Genomic DNA, 16583 nt, shown 5'->3' on the forward strand with positions numbered 1-16583 from the left:
TTCTTTAGTTCTGCGTCATTCAGTGGTATAAAAAGTTTGGTAACGAAAAAGAATGGGGGTGTGCGAACAGCAACTTCTGAAACCGAGTCTAATACGAATCGAATAAAGCCAAAAACGAATCGAATCGAAGATAGAATATACTCGAGTAGTATTCGAATAATGAAGAGCCTGTTTGAGCATTATTATAAAATAAAGTTCAGTAGCAAGTATCAACTAGATTATCACGTTTCTGTTATTGCACTTTACATTATTAAATAGGCTTTGTCAAAACCTTGAATCAAGCTTTTAAACAAATAAGCAGGCTTCTTTGGAGCTTGCACGATCGTGCATTATCAGAACGAAGTTTTAAAAGATACTCTTGTGGACCCATTAGGATTTGCGCATGTATGCCTTTGAAAATAAAATGAAAATGCTCGTTGACTGGCAGCGGTGGCAGTACGGAGTACGGTGGCAGTACGGTGGCAGTACGGTGGCAGTACGTTTTTAGTTGAAATGGTCGCAGCAGATGGCGTCACTCAAGTAATGTTTCGGCCGAGCTCATTTAGATTTACACCCAAGAGAACGCATAGCTTCAACATCGACAACCTTTATATATAGCTTTCATTGATTACGAGAAAGCGTTTGATTCAGTCGAAACCTCAGCAGTCATGGAGGCGTTGCGGAATCAGGGTGTAGACGAGCCGTATGTAAAAATACTGCAAGATATCTATAGCGGCTCCACAGCCACCGTAGTCCTCCATAAAGAAAGCAACATAATCCCAATAAAGATAGGCGTCAGGCAGGGCGATACGATCTCTCCAATGCTATTCACAGCGTGTTTACAGGAGGTATTCAGAGACCTGGATTGGGAAGAATTTGGGATAAGAGTTGATGGAGAATACCTTAGTAACTTGCGATTCGCTGATGATATTGCCTTGCTTAGTAACTCAGGGGACCAACTGCAATCCATGCTCACTGACCTGGAGAGGCAAAGCCGAAGGGTGGCTCTAAAAATTAATCTGCAGAAAACTAAAGTCATGTTTAACAGTCTCGGAAGAGAACAGCAGTTTACGATAGGTAGTGAGGCACTGGAAGTGGTAAGGGAATACATTTACTTAGGACAGGTAGTGACTGCGGATCCGGATCATGAGACGGAAATAATCAGAAGAATAAGAATGGGCTGGGGTGCGTTTGGCAGGAATTCTCAGATCATGAACAGCAGGTTGCCATTATCCCTCAAGAGAAAAGTTTATAACAGCTGTGTCTTACCAGTACTCACGTACGGGGCAGAAACGTGGAGGCTTACGAAAAGGGTTCTACTTAAATTGAGGACGACACAGCGGGCTATGGAAAGAAGAATGGTAGGTGTAACGTTAAGGGATAAGAAAAGAGCAGATTGGGTGAGGGAACAAACGCGAGTTAATGATATCTTAGTTGAAATCAAGAAAAAGAAATGGGGGCATGCGCAGGACGCGTAATGAGGAGGGAAGATGACCGATGGTCATTAAGAGTTACAGAATGGATTCTAAGGGAAGGGAAGCGTAGCAGAGGGCGGTAGAAAGTTAGGTGGGCGGATGAGATCAAGAAGTTTGGAGGGACAACATGGCCACAATTAGTACATGACCGGGGTAGTTGGAGTAGTATGGGAGAGGCCTTTGCCCTGCAGTGGGCGTAACCAGGCTGATGATGATGATGATGATGATGATGATGATGATGATCGGAATTTTACGGAGAAAATTGCGGGTTAGCTGGAAGAGCCTGGGCTCCGCTGCCTGAGCGACGCGGCGAGTTCTACGTAACTTCCCATTTTACATTTCTACTACGGCAGGGGTGAAATTCGCTTCATTTTTGCATCAATTTCTTTTTACATCTTGTAGAGCTGGAAATGTGAAGTATTCGGAAAATATTCCAAAAATATTCGGACTTGCGGATAGTGGATTCGAGGAACGAATCGAATCGGATAGTATTCGATTGTGTCACACGTAGAGACGATGCAAAACCCGTACATACGCGTCGGCTGATAGGCCTCTTTAACGCCCACGAAGATCTCCTAAGGAAATATGGAATTAGGCTCAACGGTTTCTTTTGTTTATAATATTCATTGTATTTGGCCTACCCCATTCTTGGATCCCTGGATATGTGCCCATCATTGGCCTATTTCCCATTGTGGACATGTGCCCCTGGAACCAAGGGGGCGTGGAACCTTTGAATGTGTTTAGATATGTGTCGTACTTGTTTGGCCAAGACCCTTTCACGAGCCCTTCTTCCCTAGACAGTCACCAAACATGGTCTTCGCTCTCAGGCGTTGAAGCCTCGTCATGTGCATCAGCCTGAAATGGTGTTTACGTTTCGACATATCTTGCCAGTGGTTTGATGGACAAACATTAAACGTTGCGTGAGATTTATATCATAACTTGCATGGTGCATAAACATAAACAATGCATGAGGCTACACGTGGCATGTGATGTAAGTGAAGAAAATAGTACGCATCGCATTTAGTTTCATAGCATTCCATTAACCGCTTGTTAAACCTTCAATTCATAGAAATCCTGAAATGTGCGTTGGATCTCTCTTCCTCTCATATATATAGAAAAAATTTATCGCTAACTTGAACAGGTGTAAAGTGACCGAAAAATGTGATTGATCTTCAAGGACCAAGCTAGTTAAGATCAATCCAGTGGATTGCGGCGGACGCAGTATGTGCAGTCAAGTGCTGCGAAGGAATTTATGTTGCGCGAAAATAATTTGAACAAAAGTGCGAAAAGGGGAAGGGCGCCTCTCACCTATTACTATGTCGTGTTATAGTTTCCTTCCGAAAAAACGGAATTGGTGGGTAAAGGCGAAGGGTGTCCTGAAAGAAAAACAAGAGTAACAAACACACTATTTTTGTTTCATTTGTGCTGCCTCAGCGATAATGCGAAAGCGGCAGTCCTTGTGGTTATAAATTACAATGGTGTGCTCGAAAATAAATGTACAGACAAAGGTATGACCAGTGCTGTTCCAACAAAGAAAAAAAAACGTTTTTTTTTTTGCGTTGTGGGCGTTATTAGCGCGTTCCCAGAGCAGGTCATTGAGACACCTGCCTGTCTGGCATACACAACAGCTAGGAACCACAGGACACGAGAATAATACATACTATCAGCCGCGCACAATGCATGTAGAAGTTTTGATACTTCATCTTGCATGGGTTCCATTTGACAGTGGACTGCTCCTTTTTGAAAGCGAGAATGGCTTGTGTGCGGCGAAAAAGCCACCCGTATGCCGGCGCACTGCCTAATGTTTTCCAGCCCGTTAGACACTTGATGCTTGTAAGGGATGACTGCGACTTTGTCACACTTGTCCATGTTCGCTTGAGCAGCATCGCAATTCCTGGCTGCCTCGTGAGAGAACGCGGCAACAAAGGGTTCACAGTAATGTTTCAGTGGATTCCCTCCCCCACTGGCAGTGCTGGCAACGAAAAAGCTGATGCTCTTGCATACGGCGCCCTCCATCAACCTCCCAAAGACAAGGGTGCAAGGCGTAATCAAGAAATCGAACATTCGAAATCACTTTGGGTCATTTTGGGTTCCACCACACATGCCATGCGTAACCAAGAGATTTCGTCTAGAAGAAGCCTCACTTCTATATCGAATAAGGACAGGATCTGCTTACACCAGCATGATTATTTAAAGCGATACTAAAGGCAAACACTAAGTCGACGTGCACTGTTTAAATACGTTTCCAGAAACCTCCCAACGCTTATTTTGTGCCAAGGATAGACTTAGTTTATGAGAAAATTGTATCTGAAGGGTCCGAATACCTTTTTCGAAATTCAAATCCCCCGCCACAAAACTGGGGGAGTGGTGACGTGGCGTGCACCATCACGCCCCTTTGCTGCCGTCGATGAGTAAAACGGCGCCCGACAGACGGCGGCACTAAGCCAAGACAGGGCGGCGGATTTGCCGCTGCAACTGCTTTTTGGTCAAGTGGAGTAGTCTGTTCGGAATCTCGCGACATTACATGGAAGTCGAATTCTCTGCTACCTGCAGTTTGTGCGAGTTTCGCGAGCCAGCAAAACCAGCACAGCACTAGGCGATCAGGAAAGTACTGAAACGCGAAAGCAAGGGCGGCGCAGAGTCGAGCTAAGACGAAACCTTTCGACCGCCCGCGTCGTTGTCAACGGGTATTATAAGATGAAGTATTTCATCTTATAATACAATTCGAGGATGTTTTTTTGCAACGAGTCGTTCAGTACTGGTGACAGAATTTAACTGATTAGTGCTTTCGTCATCAGGCAAGTGCTTGAATGTCCCAGGGGAGTGTCTAACCATGTCCTGCATTTACCTCTATTTCTCGGTTATTAAGGCTCTGTTCGCGATAATATCGACGCCCTAGAGACTCTAGAGCACTAATCTATCACTTTAGTTCGACTTAGTATTTGCCTTTAGTGTCCCTTTAAGACGGGGCGCATCATTTCTCCGAATTGTACGACATGCGACGAAACAGGAGACATCAAACACTTCCTCTGGTCGTGCCTGAAATTCCAAGATGAAAGCGCCGCTCTCCTGAAAAATCTACAACAAAAGTACCTTCCACGTGCGTGCCTGCAACACCTCGTGTTCCCCGAAGGACCAGTTATAGCCCGCAAGGAAACTTCTTGTCTCCTTGTGACATTCTTAAAAGAGACTGGTCTGATGGATATGTGGTGAAACACCAGAGTGATCTTAGAGAATATGCTCGGGTGGAGCAATTGTCAGCCTTGATCGCCAGGCTATATCCACCTGTTTCTACAACTCACCACCGCCACCACCACCACCATAGGTGCCAGTTTACGATAAAGCAGGAAGCAAAAGTGATGTCGGTAATTACAGACCGATATCGCTAACGTCCACAGTAGGAAAATTATTAGAGCATATCATATTAAAACATATCACGAGCTATCTAGAGCAAGCACAAATATTTTCGCCTATCCAGCATGGTTTCCGGCGGGGACTTTCAACCATAACCCAATTACTTGAATTAACGCATGACTTATCTCAAAGCATTGATAATCAAAAGCAAGTTGACTTAATAGCATTAGATTTTTTGAAAGCGTTTGATAGAATAATCCATCAAAAACTGATCAGCAAACTGAAAACAACTTTAGGCGATGGTTCTATTAGCCCCGAGAACGACCTAGATGGGCGCTGCGAGCGCCGCTCGAGTGACGTCAGGGCACGGACTTGCGCCTGTCGTCTGCTGCAGTTCGGGCGGTGACCGGGCGCATTCTCCAGTGTTTCCGCTGGTTCGCTCTCGTTCCCAATGCTTGTATACTACTTATGACGGGCCTCTCAAATATATATTTTACGACGTCTTTGTTCGCGAAAATGTAATCAAGGAGCTTATTTCCTAGACGACAATATATTTCTCAAAGGCAACGCTATAGTGCCGCCCGAGGGAGCTCAGACCAGCCCATTGCGGGTTTTTCACGCGCGGATCTACACTTTGCAGTGGTAGCTCACGTGAATAATAAAAGCATAAACGCAAAAGCACAGCACATAAGAATCCAGTTAAGATTCCATACCCGCCATGGTGCAATATGCGTGTCACAATTAAACGGTGGCTATACATGACTTCTACAACATATATCTTGATTTTAACCCGCTAAAACATGTTTGCTCACGACGAATAGTTCACGGTATGATTTCGAATCTTTCTATTTTTTCACAGGAATGCTCGGCTGTAAGACGAGGACTTAAGTTCCACTGCAGTTTAGATTCGGCCAGCACCACTTGCGTTTTTAACTGGTTCTCAAAATTAGGCCGTTCTTCACCGGTTAAATTTAAGTTGCGGTAACTTAAGGTAAAGCTGATTGAGGCTTACAGCTGTTTGCAGCATGCGGAAAGGAATGTACCAAGATTTATTCCCTTTCCGTGCTACACGTACAACTGACTTGAGCAATTTAATAGTGCTTCTTGCTTGAGGAACAGACATGATGAATCTGTTTGGAGAACTGACACAAGCTGCTCGGGTCAAATATTTGAGTGAAATATGCCTTTTGGACCGGTTCGCTGCAGCCAGCAAGAAGCCGAAGCCCCATTCATTAGTAGTGTGGCACATATGGAAAACATCATTATTGCACAGTGGAGTTCACGCGTTCATGTGAGGCTTCTGGCGTCTTCTTTATGAGGCGGGTATGCGAGATTCTCTTTTATGCACTGACGAAGCAAATAGTTTTCTGTTTGTATAATTAAACAACGCAGTATCGAGATATGGTGAGGCAGAATGCGTTTGCATTTTCCATTTCAACGCAGCCTAAGCTGCGCTGTAGTGCCTCGAGTATGCTATAGGCATTGTAATTGGAGCTGTATAAAGAGCTACTTCATGGTTTCAATTAGAAGTTGTAGTGAACTGCTGGATTTCGCGAACCAATGCGCGCCTCGCCACATAACGACAGTCGGTTGCTTCCGTTGCGGGAGGGGTACGTGTGCCATATCGTCGATAAAAGCTACTGAGGGCCGCTGTGACACATTTCATCGCTTACATTTGATTGGTTCTAGATCTTAACCACGAAATTTTCTTTCATGTGATTGCTGTTATGGTATTCGTGAAGTATATGTATACTATACACGATGCGCCGTCGTGTTAACAGCCAATGCGTTTCTGGGTGCCTATTTCAGAGAACGGTGAAAGTGGCACCAAACGTTTTCACACAAAATGCGTGCCTATCTCTTCCTTTTAGTCCTTAATACAGTTGCCACATTTGATTAAAACAACTCACCAGAGTGATAATAATTATGATGAAAGCTTCGCTGGGCAGTGTCCATCTAACACGGATTTATAATGTTGACACCAAATATCAAGGTATTTTTTCCATATCAAATGCTATGTCTCTCATACTTAAGCAGTAAGGGAATGTTAAGTGTTTAGAGGAGCATCATAAATAACTTCGCGTGTTGAACTTGCAGACATTCTTTTTAAGCAAAATTTATGAACAATGCACATATATGCATTGCAATACCAGGAGACCCCATCAGCGCTACATAGCTTGCGATATCCAAGTCGCAAATTTTCATGACTCACACGGTTTCGAAGAAGAAACTGCGGTTCAGGCATGGCAGCAGAAATAATCCCAAATAACCGTCTGTAAGCACGGCTCGAGCCGTCAATACCCCAAGCACGCAAGAAGGGAACGAGCGCGAGCCGCAGCCGAGCGAGCCGGAGCGAGCGGCGTCCTGGCCGTGACGTCACTCGCAAGAGGGCGCCACTCCAAACTCTCGCCGCTAATTGTCAGTTGGATTGAAGGTTACTTAACCAACCGGTTTCAGTATGTTGTTGTTAACAATAAAATTTCTTCCATTGTACCGGTTACATCGGGGGTGCCCCAAGGGTGCGTCCTTGCTCCCACTTTATTCCTTATTTTTATTAATGATTTGCCCTCTAACATCCGCGTTAAAACTAGGCTTTTTGCCGACGACTACATTCTTTATAATGAAATTAACTCCATGAATGATCACGTTGATCTAAACAGCACCCTTCATGATGTAGTGAAATGGTGGAAAAAGTGGCAGATGGAACTGAACATTAAAAAAACTGCCTTTTTATATATAACTCGCAAAAAACATAGGTCGGACTTCGAATGCACTATCAATAACATAGCACTCACCCGAGTTCATGAGCATAAATATCTTGGCTTGATCATTTCCCATGACCTAAGATGGGAATCGCATATTAACAGTATCATCTGCTTTAAAACGGCTGTTCTTCCTGAGAAGAAGACTTCCAGCTGCGCCACCGGAAACTAAGCTGCTATCGTACAACGCATTTATTCGCCCAGTTCTCGAATATGGTAACACAATTTGGTTTCCTTATACACAACAGCTTATTAACAAACTAGAAGGAGTGCGCCGAAAGGCAATTAGATTCATCTTTAACGAATACAAGAATAGCGATTCACCTACCCAACTGCTAAAACAAGCCTGTACTCCTACTCTGCGAAGCCGCGCCAAACTAGCAAGACTAAAATTATTGTTCCAATTATTACACAATGCATTACGAATAAATACTTTGTTGTATATATCCCTAGCTGACACCAGACCTTCCCGCCATAACCATTCACTAACACTTAAAGAATATGCATTTCGCACTGATTGTTTTAGATATTCGTTCTTTCCTCTTGCAATAAGAGAATGGAATAGCCTGGACCCTTGCATAACGACTAACACATCGTTGCCGAAATATGTAACCCTTGTAAAAGAACTGTTGCGCAATAATTAGATTATGCTAGCCGGAAATAACGCACCACTCACGTCGTTTTATAAAATAAAATCTGTATAAGCATTGTATTTGCCTATTCAATTTCACCGTTATTGGCCAAATGCACTGTATCATTCATGTTTTATTTCCTGCCATATGTGTATATCTGCTTCGCATCGATTACAAATATCATTGTTGAAATTATGTAAACCTGCTTTCATCGCTATTTGTGAGTTTATAATGTATGCCCAACCTGTAAAAATCCCACTGGGATTGACCAGTATCTGAAATAAAAAAAATAAACAAATGTGGCGTAGTGCATGCAACGGTGGCTCATCTATGTAGAGGCATAAATACTTAAAAATCGAACGCTTTACGTATGACGGAACATGAAGGAAGAAAACGCGAACAAATGGCAGTAGAAATTTCCATCAAGTGGCCATTAGAGGACGGGTGATATGCAGATTCCTTCGTAGCCATCTACCGCAGTCACTCCTGCAGTTGGGTGAGATTGCCTACATAGACAAATAAATGCCGCAACTCAGTGGCGACATTGCGTTGTAAGCCACGTTAGCGTCTCGAACAAAAAGAGAAGCACGTCATTTGAAAGGGTTAAAGATAAGCGAGTGACTGTTCTTTATATGCGCCGCCACTAATTTACCGTAGTCCCGATCTCCTTAAAGAAACCGGAATGCGGGTCCGTTCGTTGTACTTACGAACAGCCTTCGTATGGGCTGAAACAGTTGTTTGAGGGAGAAAGCAAACGAAGGTGGCATTAAAAAAACAGATGGACCACCGAGACATGAGCCAAACGGTGACCTGAAAATCACCGTATCGGGTGCCCCCTCCCCTCTTTCGCTCCGGACTGGCGTTTTGAAGCCGTGGCCGACGCTTAGGAGAAGGGAAATCACGCATTGGGTGTTAACGTGCCAGTCTTGAACTTTTGCCTTGAAAAGGTAATGGCTTCGAAAGAAAGAAAGAAAGAAAGAAAGAAAGAAAGAAAGAAAGAAAGAAAGAAAGAAATAAAGAAAGAAGGCAACATGCAAATTTCGAGCTTTGAGATCAGCTTCATTCTGAATGCACGGATGGAATGAAAGAAGGTAAGTGAAACACGTAGGCCGAGCGAACTATTATCGGGTCGGCTGATCTCGAGTCTGCGGGCATACGTGTACCCCTCGCAGGGCGATGCCTTCATCCGCGGGCCTACGTAGATTACGCTTGGCCCTATGTTGGAAGGGCGATCTGCCCAATTTCAGGAGCTGCGATCAGATTGACTGGCGGCCTTGCCGGAATATGACACGGTTATGACATCACGCAGCGCGCGGTGATAATGTGGCTACTTGGTTGCGTTCGACGTTCGAGTATATAATACGCAACTCGGAGCTATTGGAGCACAGAGTCGATAGCTGCAGCAGCCGAGACGCCACATTCACTCATCATGAACGCCGTCGTAAGTACATTCAGAGAGCCATTGCCTTGCGGCATTGATGATTCTGTGCATGCGACGAGCTCATGCGCGGACGTGTCTACTTGGGTTTGACATCACCTAGGTGTATACGTCAGAGCTACGATGCAAAAAGATCTGGAAGGTTTTCAATGTCCTGCCAGCACCATCGCGATCAACATGTTTCAATTCTCGTAGCGCTGAGCAGTCCGAGCGTGCGTCAAAAGCTGGACGCATGAGAGCCCGTAGAAGAACCATATTACCAACTTTTTTTATTACCTACACAGGCAGCGCTACATATGTGTTTTAATGCGTTAGCATTAGGAGTGTCAAAGTGGAAAAAAGTGTATGTGTGAAGTGTGGGATGGCGATGACGTGGCAAAGGTTGAATTATGTCCTTGAGCTGGATTACCAAACGGGGGACACTATTAGCACGAGAAATGTAAACACATATTCAAGGCATTAACAACAATTCACTAATTACCTCGTTAAATAAATAATTTACGGGGCATGTTGCAATTTACGGATTGAAGCTGGCGAGCTTGCAATACGCATCCACATAAAATGAATTTCTAGGGTGCAACCAGGTCTGAGATATTATTTCACAAAGTGTCAGACGAAATACGTGGGCGTTCCATTTACTTTTGTGCTTCAATGCATGAGAGACCGTATTGTTAAAAAGTAAGTGGAACAACAGTGCATTTTATACGGCGATTGTGATGGCGCATATCTCCAAACTGTTGTCATTCCGGAAATCCATTCCAAGTGGATACTTCTTGCAGATTCACTGGCTACAATTCGTAATTTGCCATATGAGCCGCGAAGTAACTAAGAAGTTCATTAGTGACTTATTGTTAATTAGTAGAATATATGTTTCAATTTCTAGTGTAAGTAATGTCCGCCTCTCTGAATAATCGAGCTCAAAGACTTAAGTTATTTTCATGAAAAATATCACGAAAATAACGAAACATTATCGCTCCAGCTTTTTTGTGGCTCCATACACGCTGCGTAAAGGGCTTTCTTTCACACTGCCGAAACTGCGAAACACGAAATGTGCCGCGCAACATGTCGCGAGGTCACCTTTTTAAGCCACAGAGAAGCTCTTGGCTTTCTTCAGTGCCTCTGGGCGACAATATTCTGCGACCCTCTCTATAGACGTAGTGTGCACGTTCAGATGAGCGCGCATGTGTGCCTCTTCTCTTCTTTCCCTTCCCTTTGTACGCACGTCCAGTTTGTTAGCCTGCAGTGGGGGAAGGGGATAGTTAGGACTTTCTGCCTTACCCTGCTTCTCTCTTGGCTTTCTTGGAGGACGCTTAAGTTTCGCCTTTAAGAGTGGAACGCGATAGCAATGCAATATGTCTGACTGCTTCTCACGCTTTTCTGCAACTGCCGCCTATGCAACCGTAATGTTTACCGAGAAACGCCGGCGGCGACCGTTATGCTCGAAGGCGCGCTTTCTGATAACCTCCCTCGCCTTCTTCCCGCAACCCTTTCCCTTTAAGATGGGATTAATAAAGTTGTCTCTCTCTCTCTCTCGCTCTGATAGAAACGCGGCGCCTCTTGCTTGGGACGATCACAGAGGTAGTACACAGGCGCGGCAAGTAAATTACATAATTTTCAGGTTTCTGTTATCATTGCGCACTTTTAATATTTAACTATGAGAAGATATAACATAAAAGGCATGCGCTGTGGATGTTTTATTTCATGACCTTTGTTTGTGGGCTGTCATTCTCAAAAATCCGAGGAATAACTTTGGCAAAAATGTAAGACAAGATATGAGCAACATTGTGATAGAATGGTTGTTTTATTTAAAGAAGGTAGGAAAGCGATGCAATCCATGCATATAAATAATCTTCCTTTCTTTATTGTCCCCAAGTGACTTCCTTCTTCTTCTTCTTCTTCTATATGCGACATTTCTTCGGCTGAAAAGAAAAAAAAACCTATCGCATGCTTAGCGCGTAGTCCCTCAGTGTTTAGGGCGTTTTCTTAATTCGAACGCTTCTCCGTGGTGATGGACCGGTTTGTTTTTCCTACAGTGAAGACGGTTCTTGCCGCGACGTATAATGGACAGTCAGTAGGCAAGGCAACGCGCTAACTTGACGAGGCGGGTCGGGTAGCGTTAGCGCCCACTGTAGGAAATTAGGACGATTGGTTGTGAACTTCTTCACAGCTTCTCGGTGCACTGCTTGAAACCTGAAAACGTTCCATACTCGACCGACTTTCAAAAGAAAGGACGCTTGTCCTCGTTGCTCGATAATCCTCTTGGGGTTCTAAAACTGTGAAGAAATCGAACTGTAGGCTTTCTTACACGGACACAGTCGCCGACGGCAAATTGTCTCACTAGAGGGCCGCGTCGTCCACCTGTGTACAGCTTTAAAGAAGCTTGTTCTTGTCTGACAGGCTGACGCAGCATTTTCATTGCCTGTGCTGGATTTTCATGACAAGAGCTATCCGGCAGGTCAACGAAGTTTAATCGCGTTTGTGGCAGTCGGCCATGCAACAAAACAGCGGGCGCAACTCCCGTTGTGGCCTGAGGTGTGCAGTGGTAGACGCCCAAGTAACCTGTGACGGCGACGCGAATATTACGCCGCTCGTATACTGCCATCTGCACAACAGACTTGAAACCCTGTTGAACCTTTCGACAAGGCCGTTCTCTTGGCGATGGTAGACAGACGAGAAACAATGGCATAGACTACGTTCCTGAAGGAAATCTTCAAGTTCAGCCGAGCTGAAGTGCGGTCCATGGTCGTAAACTATCTCATTGGGGTAGCCTTCGCGAGCAAACACTTGTACCGAAAATTCTTGGCCGTCGCTGTAGAAACTTGTCTTGAAAAGTTAACTTCCGGCCATTTGTTGTGATAAGTGTCACTGCATAACGACAATCGATGGGAGCTTGTTCAAAGGATCCAATAACATCAATACCAATCTTCTCCCAAGCTTTGTCAGGGAACGCTAATGGCTGCGTAGGTGCTGAAGCTAGCCGCGCGGACTTATCACAGAACGGACAACGAACACAGGTTTTAACCAGTCGTTCAACGTGTTCATCCATTCGATGCCACCAGTACAACTATCACAGTCGACTTTTCGTACGACTTATCCCCGGATGGGATTCGTGTGCAACTTCCATCAAACGACGAGTAAGGATATTTGGAGCCACTATCCTGTCCCCACGGTAAAGTAAGTCGTGCACAATTGACAGTTCTGCATGTAGATGAAAATATGGCATTAGCTCCGCTTCTATAGATCTATTTTATGAGGCCAAGAGGACCAAGTCCATAACTTTTCTAATAGTACTGCCAGTTGCACTCGCTGCTTGGAGTTCTGTAATCGTTACCAACGGAGAAAGAAGGCAAACAAGCGCATCTTTAGCAGTAACCTCATTAGGTTCTCCTTGCAAAGGTAGTCGAGAGAGCGCATCAGCCACCACATTGTCCCTTCCCTTGCGGTACTGTATGGTGTAGTTGTAACAAAGTAGGCGCGCTGACCAACGTGAAATACGCATTGGCCGATGTCTAGTGCCTTTTGTTGACGACAACGTGACGAGAGCACTATGGTCAGTTCGCAAGACAAAGGGACGACCCCAAAAACAGACGTACCAATGTTCACAGGCCCAAACGAATGCTAAGTCTTCACGTTCACCGGCAGGTTCTTGTGGGCTAAATGTGTGGGAGGCAAAGGCAACTGTTTTTAGAGTTCCCTTGTTATTTTGTTGCAGCACCACGCCCAGTCTGTACCCAGAGGCACCAGTCGTGACGATGACAGGAAGGTTCGAATCAAAGAAATGTAGAGCGTTACAAGTTGTCAGTAGCGATTATAAACGGACGAAACTCCGTTCAGCAACTGGCGTCCAAGCAAGTGGTTCGTTGCCACGAAGCAATGCCTGCAAAGGTTCCACAACACCCGAAAAATGCGAAACAAACGTGGAGTAAAATTCCGCCAATCGTGGCAGAGAACGAAGTTCATTTACGTTTGAAGGCACAGGAGCTTCTTTTATTACTTGAATAGATGGTGCTAGTGAAGAAAGTCCTTTGCCGTTCACAACATAACCCAGAACGTGAGTTCTGTGATGTCAGAAACGCACTTCTGGTTGAGTTTGAGGTCTGCTTTAGAAAGCCATTGCAAGACGGTGCGGAGATTAGAGAGATGGTCTTCTCGAGAACGGCCATAGACAATAATGTCGTCTATGTAGAAAAGTACACCCTTGCATCCTTGAAGTATTAGATGCATCATGTTCTGAAATGCTGATCGAGCTGAAGCCAAGTCGAAGCATATTCTTTTAAAACGAAAGAGCCCACCATGCATAATGAAGATCACGTTGTCAGATCAAGACTCTCAGGGTCGAGTTCCACTTGGTGGCAAGCAGACGCTAAATCCAGTGTCGAAACTCGCTGGGCGCCAGCTAAGCTATGCAGCAGCTCCTATGTGTGTGGAAGTGGAAAGTTAGCAACAATTATAGCTCTATTGGGTTCTCGCAGATCAATGCGTATTCCTATTGATCCGTTCTTTTTCCGAACCACCACTATTGAAAAAACCCACTGAGAGGCGTCAACGCGCTCACTAATGTCTTGTGCTTCATGTTTCTGTAATTCAGCTGACACTTGCTCGCCAACAGTAAAGGGCAACCTTCGGAGCTGGCTGGCAACGGGTGAAACGGACTCGTGATTCTTAACTCTATGTTTGAGTCCATTGGCAAATCCAAGCTGTTTGTCAAACTGATGTGCGTACTCTAAACGTAGCTACAATGGCGATCCAGGAGTACTAGGGGTCAATGGAAGACACTGAAGCGATGTACCTTCAATCTTCATTTGTAGCGCCGCAATGGCATCTAGGCCCAGAACATTGGTGCCGTCAGACGCAACATACAGAAGAATGCAAGCACTTTTGTCGTGGAATGTAGCTGATACGCAATAAAGCATCCTTGAACTCCTATTTTTGACTTGGAGAGGTTGAAAAGCTGTACCGAGGTAGGCTTCAAGGGGCAAGTACTTGCGAAAAAATGACGATAGAGTTCTGCTAGAATAGTGACAAACGATCCCGTAGCAACCAGAAACGAGATAGTCTGACCTTCCATGCAGACGGATGCGTAAATGGCGTTTTTGCGTCCCTTGACAACACAAATTGTTCTTTCGCTGCCGTGTGAGCTAGAGTCGTCGTCGACGACTTGTGGAACTTTCACTGAATGACCAGACGACTTACACATAAAATCTAGATGCCCAATCTTCCCTTTCGCGCCTTACTTGCAGGGCTACTTGCAGGATGGTCAGTCGCTCCACAACGATAGCATGCTCGAAAATTCATAACACGTTTTATTGGAAGCTCGGACGCTTTCGCTTTGCACTTGTCACAACGTACATGGTAATATGTATGATATGATGATTGAGAAAAACTTTGTGCTTTTTAACGTGATGAACTAAGGCATAATCGCAAAATTCCTTAGCTTTACTCACGGACTGTTCGTGCGGATTCGCGATCGTCAGAGTTCGTGAGAGCGTCAGTGAGGAGCCTTCAAAAACTAATCGCTCAAGTAAATGATGATTTGTTGTTTCCGAGACAAGCTTATCACGTAGCAGCTCATCGATTAGACTTCCAAAATTACACTCGTCAATGAGGGTTTGTAAAGCAGCGATATATTCCTCCACTGTCTAACCTGCATGTTGAGCTCGGCGACCGAACGGCTGTTGAGCCACGATGACGTTGACTGAACGCTTCAAATTGTCAGAAAGGAACGAGATTGCAGAGTTATACGCATCTTTCGTCGACACGGTGTCACCTACACTCGAAGGGCCGCAGCAGAGCCCGACGACAAGTCCGCTGACTTGAGTGTAGAGAAAATCCGCATGCCCCTACATGCCAAGACAGGCGAGCAGAATCGCTATGCGGCGTTCGGCTGGAAACTCGGAAGCTCCTCAAGCCACCATATACGTCTCCTAGCCAGATGACCAGGTGAAGGCAGGAAAGGCGGGTGCGATTGTAATCCCGGAACACTCATTGTGGTAATCTAGCAGGGGAAATCAGCAGGAAACTTGCGCTTTGCCTGAGTTGAACCCTCGTCGCCAATGTGTTGTATTTCACAGAAGATAGAAGAAAGATGCAATCGATGTATGTAAATCATCTTCCTTTCTTTATTGTTTCCACCCGATTTCCTCCTTCTGGTAGAAACCCGGCCTCTTGGTGGACCGATCCCGGAGGTAAGGCACAACCGCGCCAAATAAATTGCATAATTTTAAAGTTTCTGTTATTGTCTCGCACTTTTAACATTTCAGTCTGAGAAGATGTAACATAAAAGGCATGCACTGTCGGCACTTTTTTCCATGACATTTGTTTGTGAGCTGTCATTCTCAAAATTCCGAGGAATAACTTTGTCAAGATTGTAAAACAAGGTATGAGCAACTTTAGTAATAGAATGGGGTGGCAATGTGACCCGTATACATCACACGTCATGCACCAAGGCGTGGCATATGCATGTGCCTAAATATTTCTCTGGGAAGATATTTCTGTACGGAAGACGCCGCTGACGCTGACGCCGGAGTTTCTGCAACAAGGGGCTCTTAACGCTATTGCGTTAAAAATGTTGCGCCGATCATGCTGCAGACGTCGTTCACACTAAGTCGAAACGACTCTTCGCGCCACGCTTTATTTGCAGGCTATCCTCGCTACTTTTGCCCTCCTTGTGACTGTTGTCAGCGCTGGCTTCGTTGGTGGCTGTGGCGGCCTAGGATATGGCGGACACGTCCTTGGATATGGCGGACACGTCCTTGGATACGGCGGTCATGGCTTTGTCCACGGAGCGGGCTTCGGCGGACACGGTTATGGCCTGGGGCATCTTGGCTACGGCTATGGCGGCTACGGACTGGGACACGCCGGCCACGGACTCGGCTACGGCTATGGACACCACCTGGGATACAAGCACTAGACAAAAATAAACAAGCGAAACGTCAATCATTTC

At 45.2% G+C, this 16583-nt stretch overlaps 1 protein-coding gene across 1 annotated transcript; it reads left to right on the forward strand.

Moving 5' to 3' along the window:
• The first annotated feature begins 9575 nt into the window (after positions 1-9575).
• Positions 9576-16576, forward strand: LOC142571189 (uncharacterized). The gene is made up of 2 exons (XM_075679462.1): positions 9576-9643; positions 16281-16576. The coding sequence occupies exons 1-2, from the start codon at positions 9632-9634 to the stop codon at positions 16548-16550; spliced, it is 282 nt and encodes a 93-aa protein (XP_075535577.1). The 5' UTR covers positions 9576-9631; the 3' UTR covers positions 16551-16576.
• Positions 16577-16583: the final 7 nt, after the last annotated feature.

This window comes from Dermacentor variabilis, chromosome 1 (genome assembly GCF_050947875.1).
Source record: "Dermacentor variabilis isolate Ectoservices chromosome 1, ASM5094787v1, whole genome shotgun sequence".
NCBI lineage: Eukaryota > Metazoa > Arthropoda > Arachnida > Ixodida > Ixodidae > Dermacentor > Dermacentor variabilis.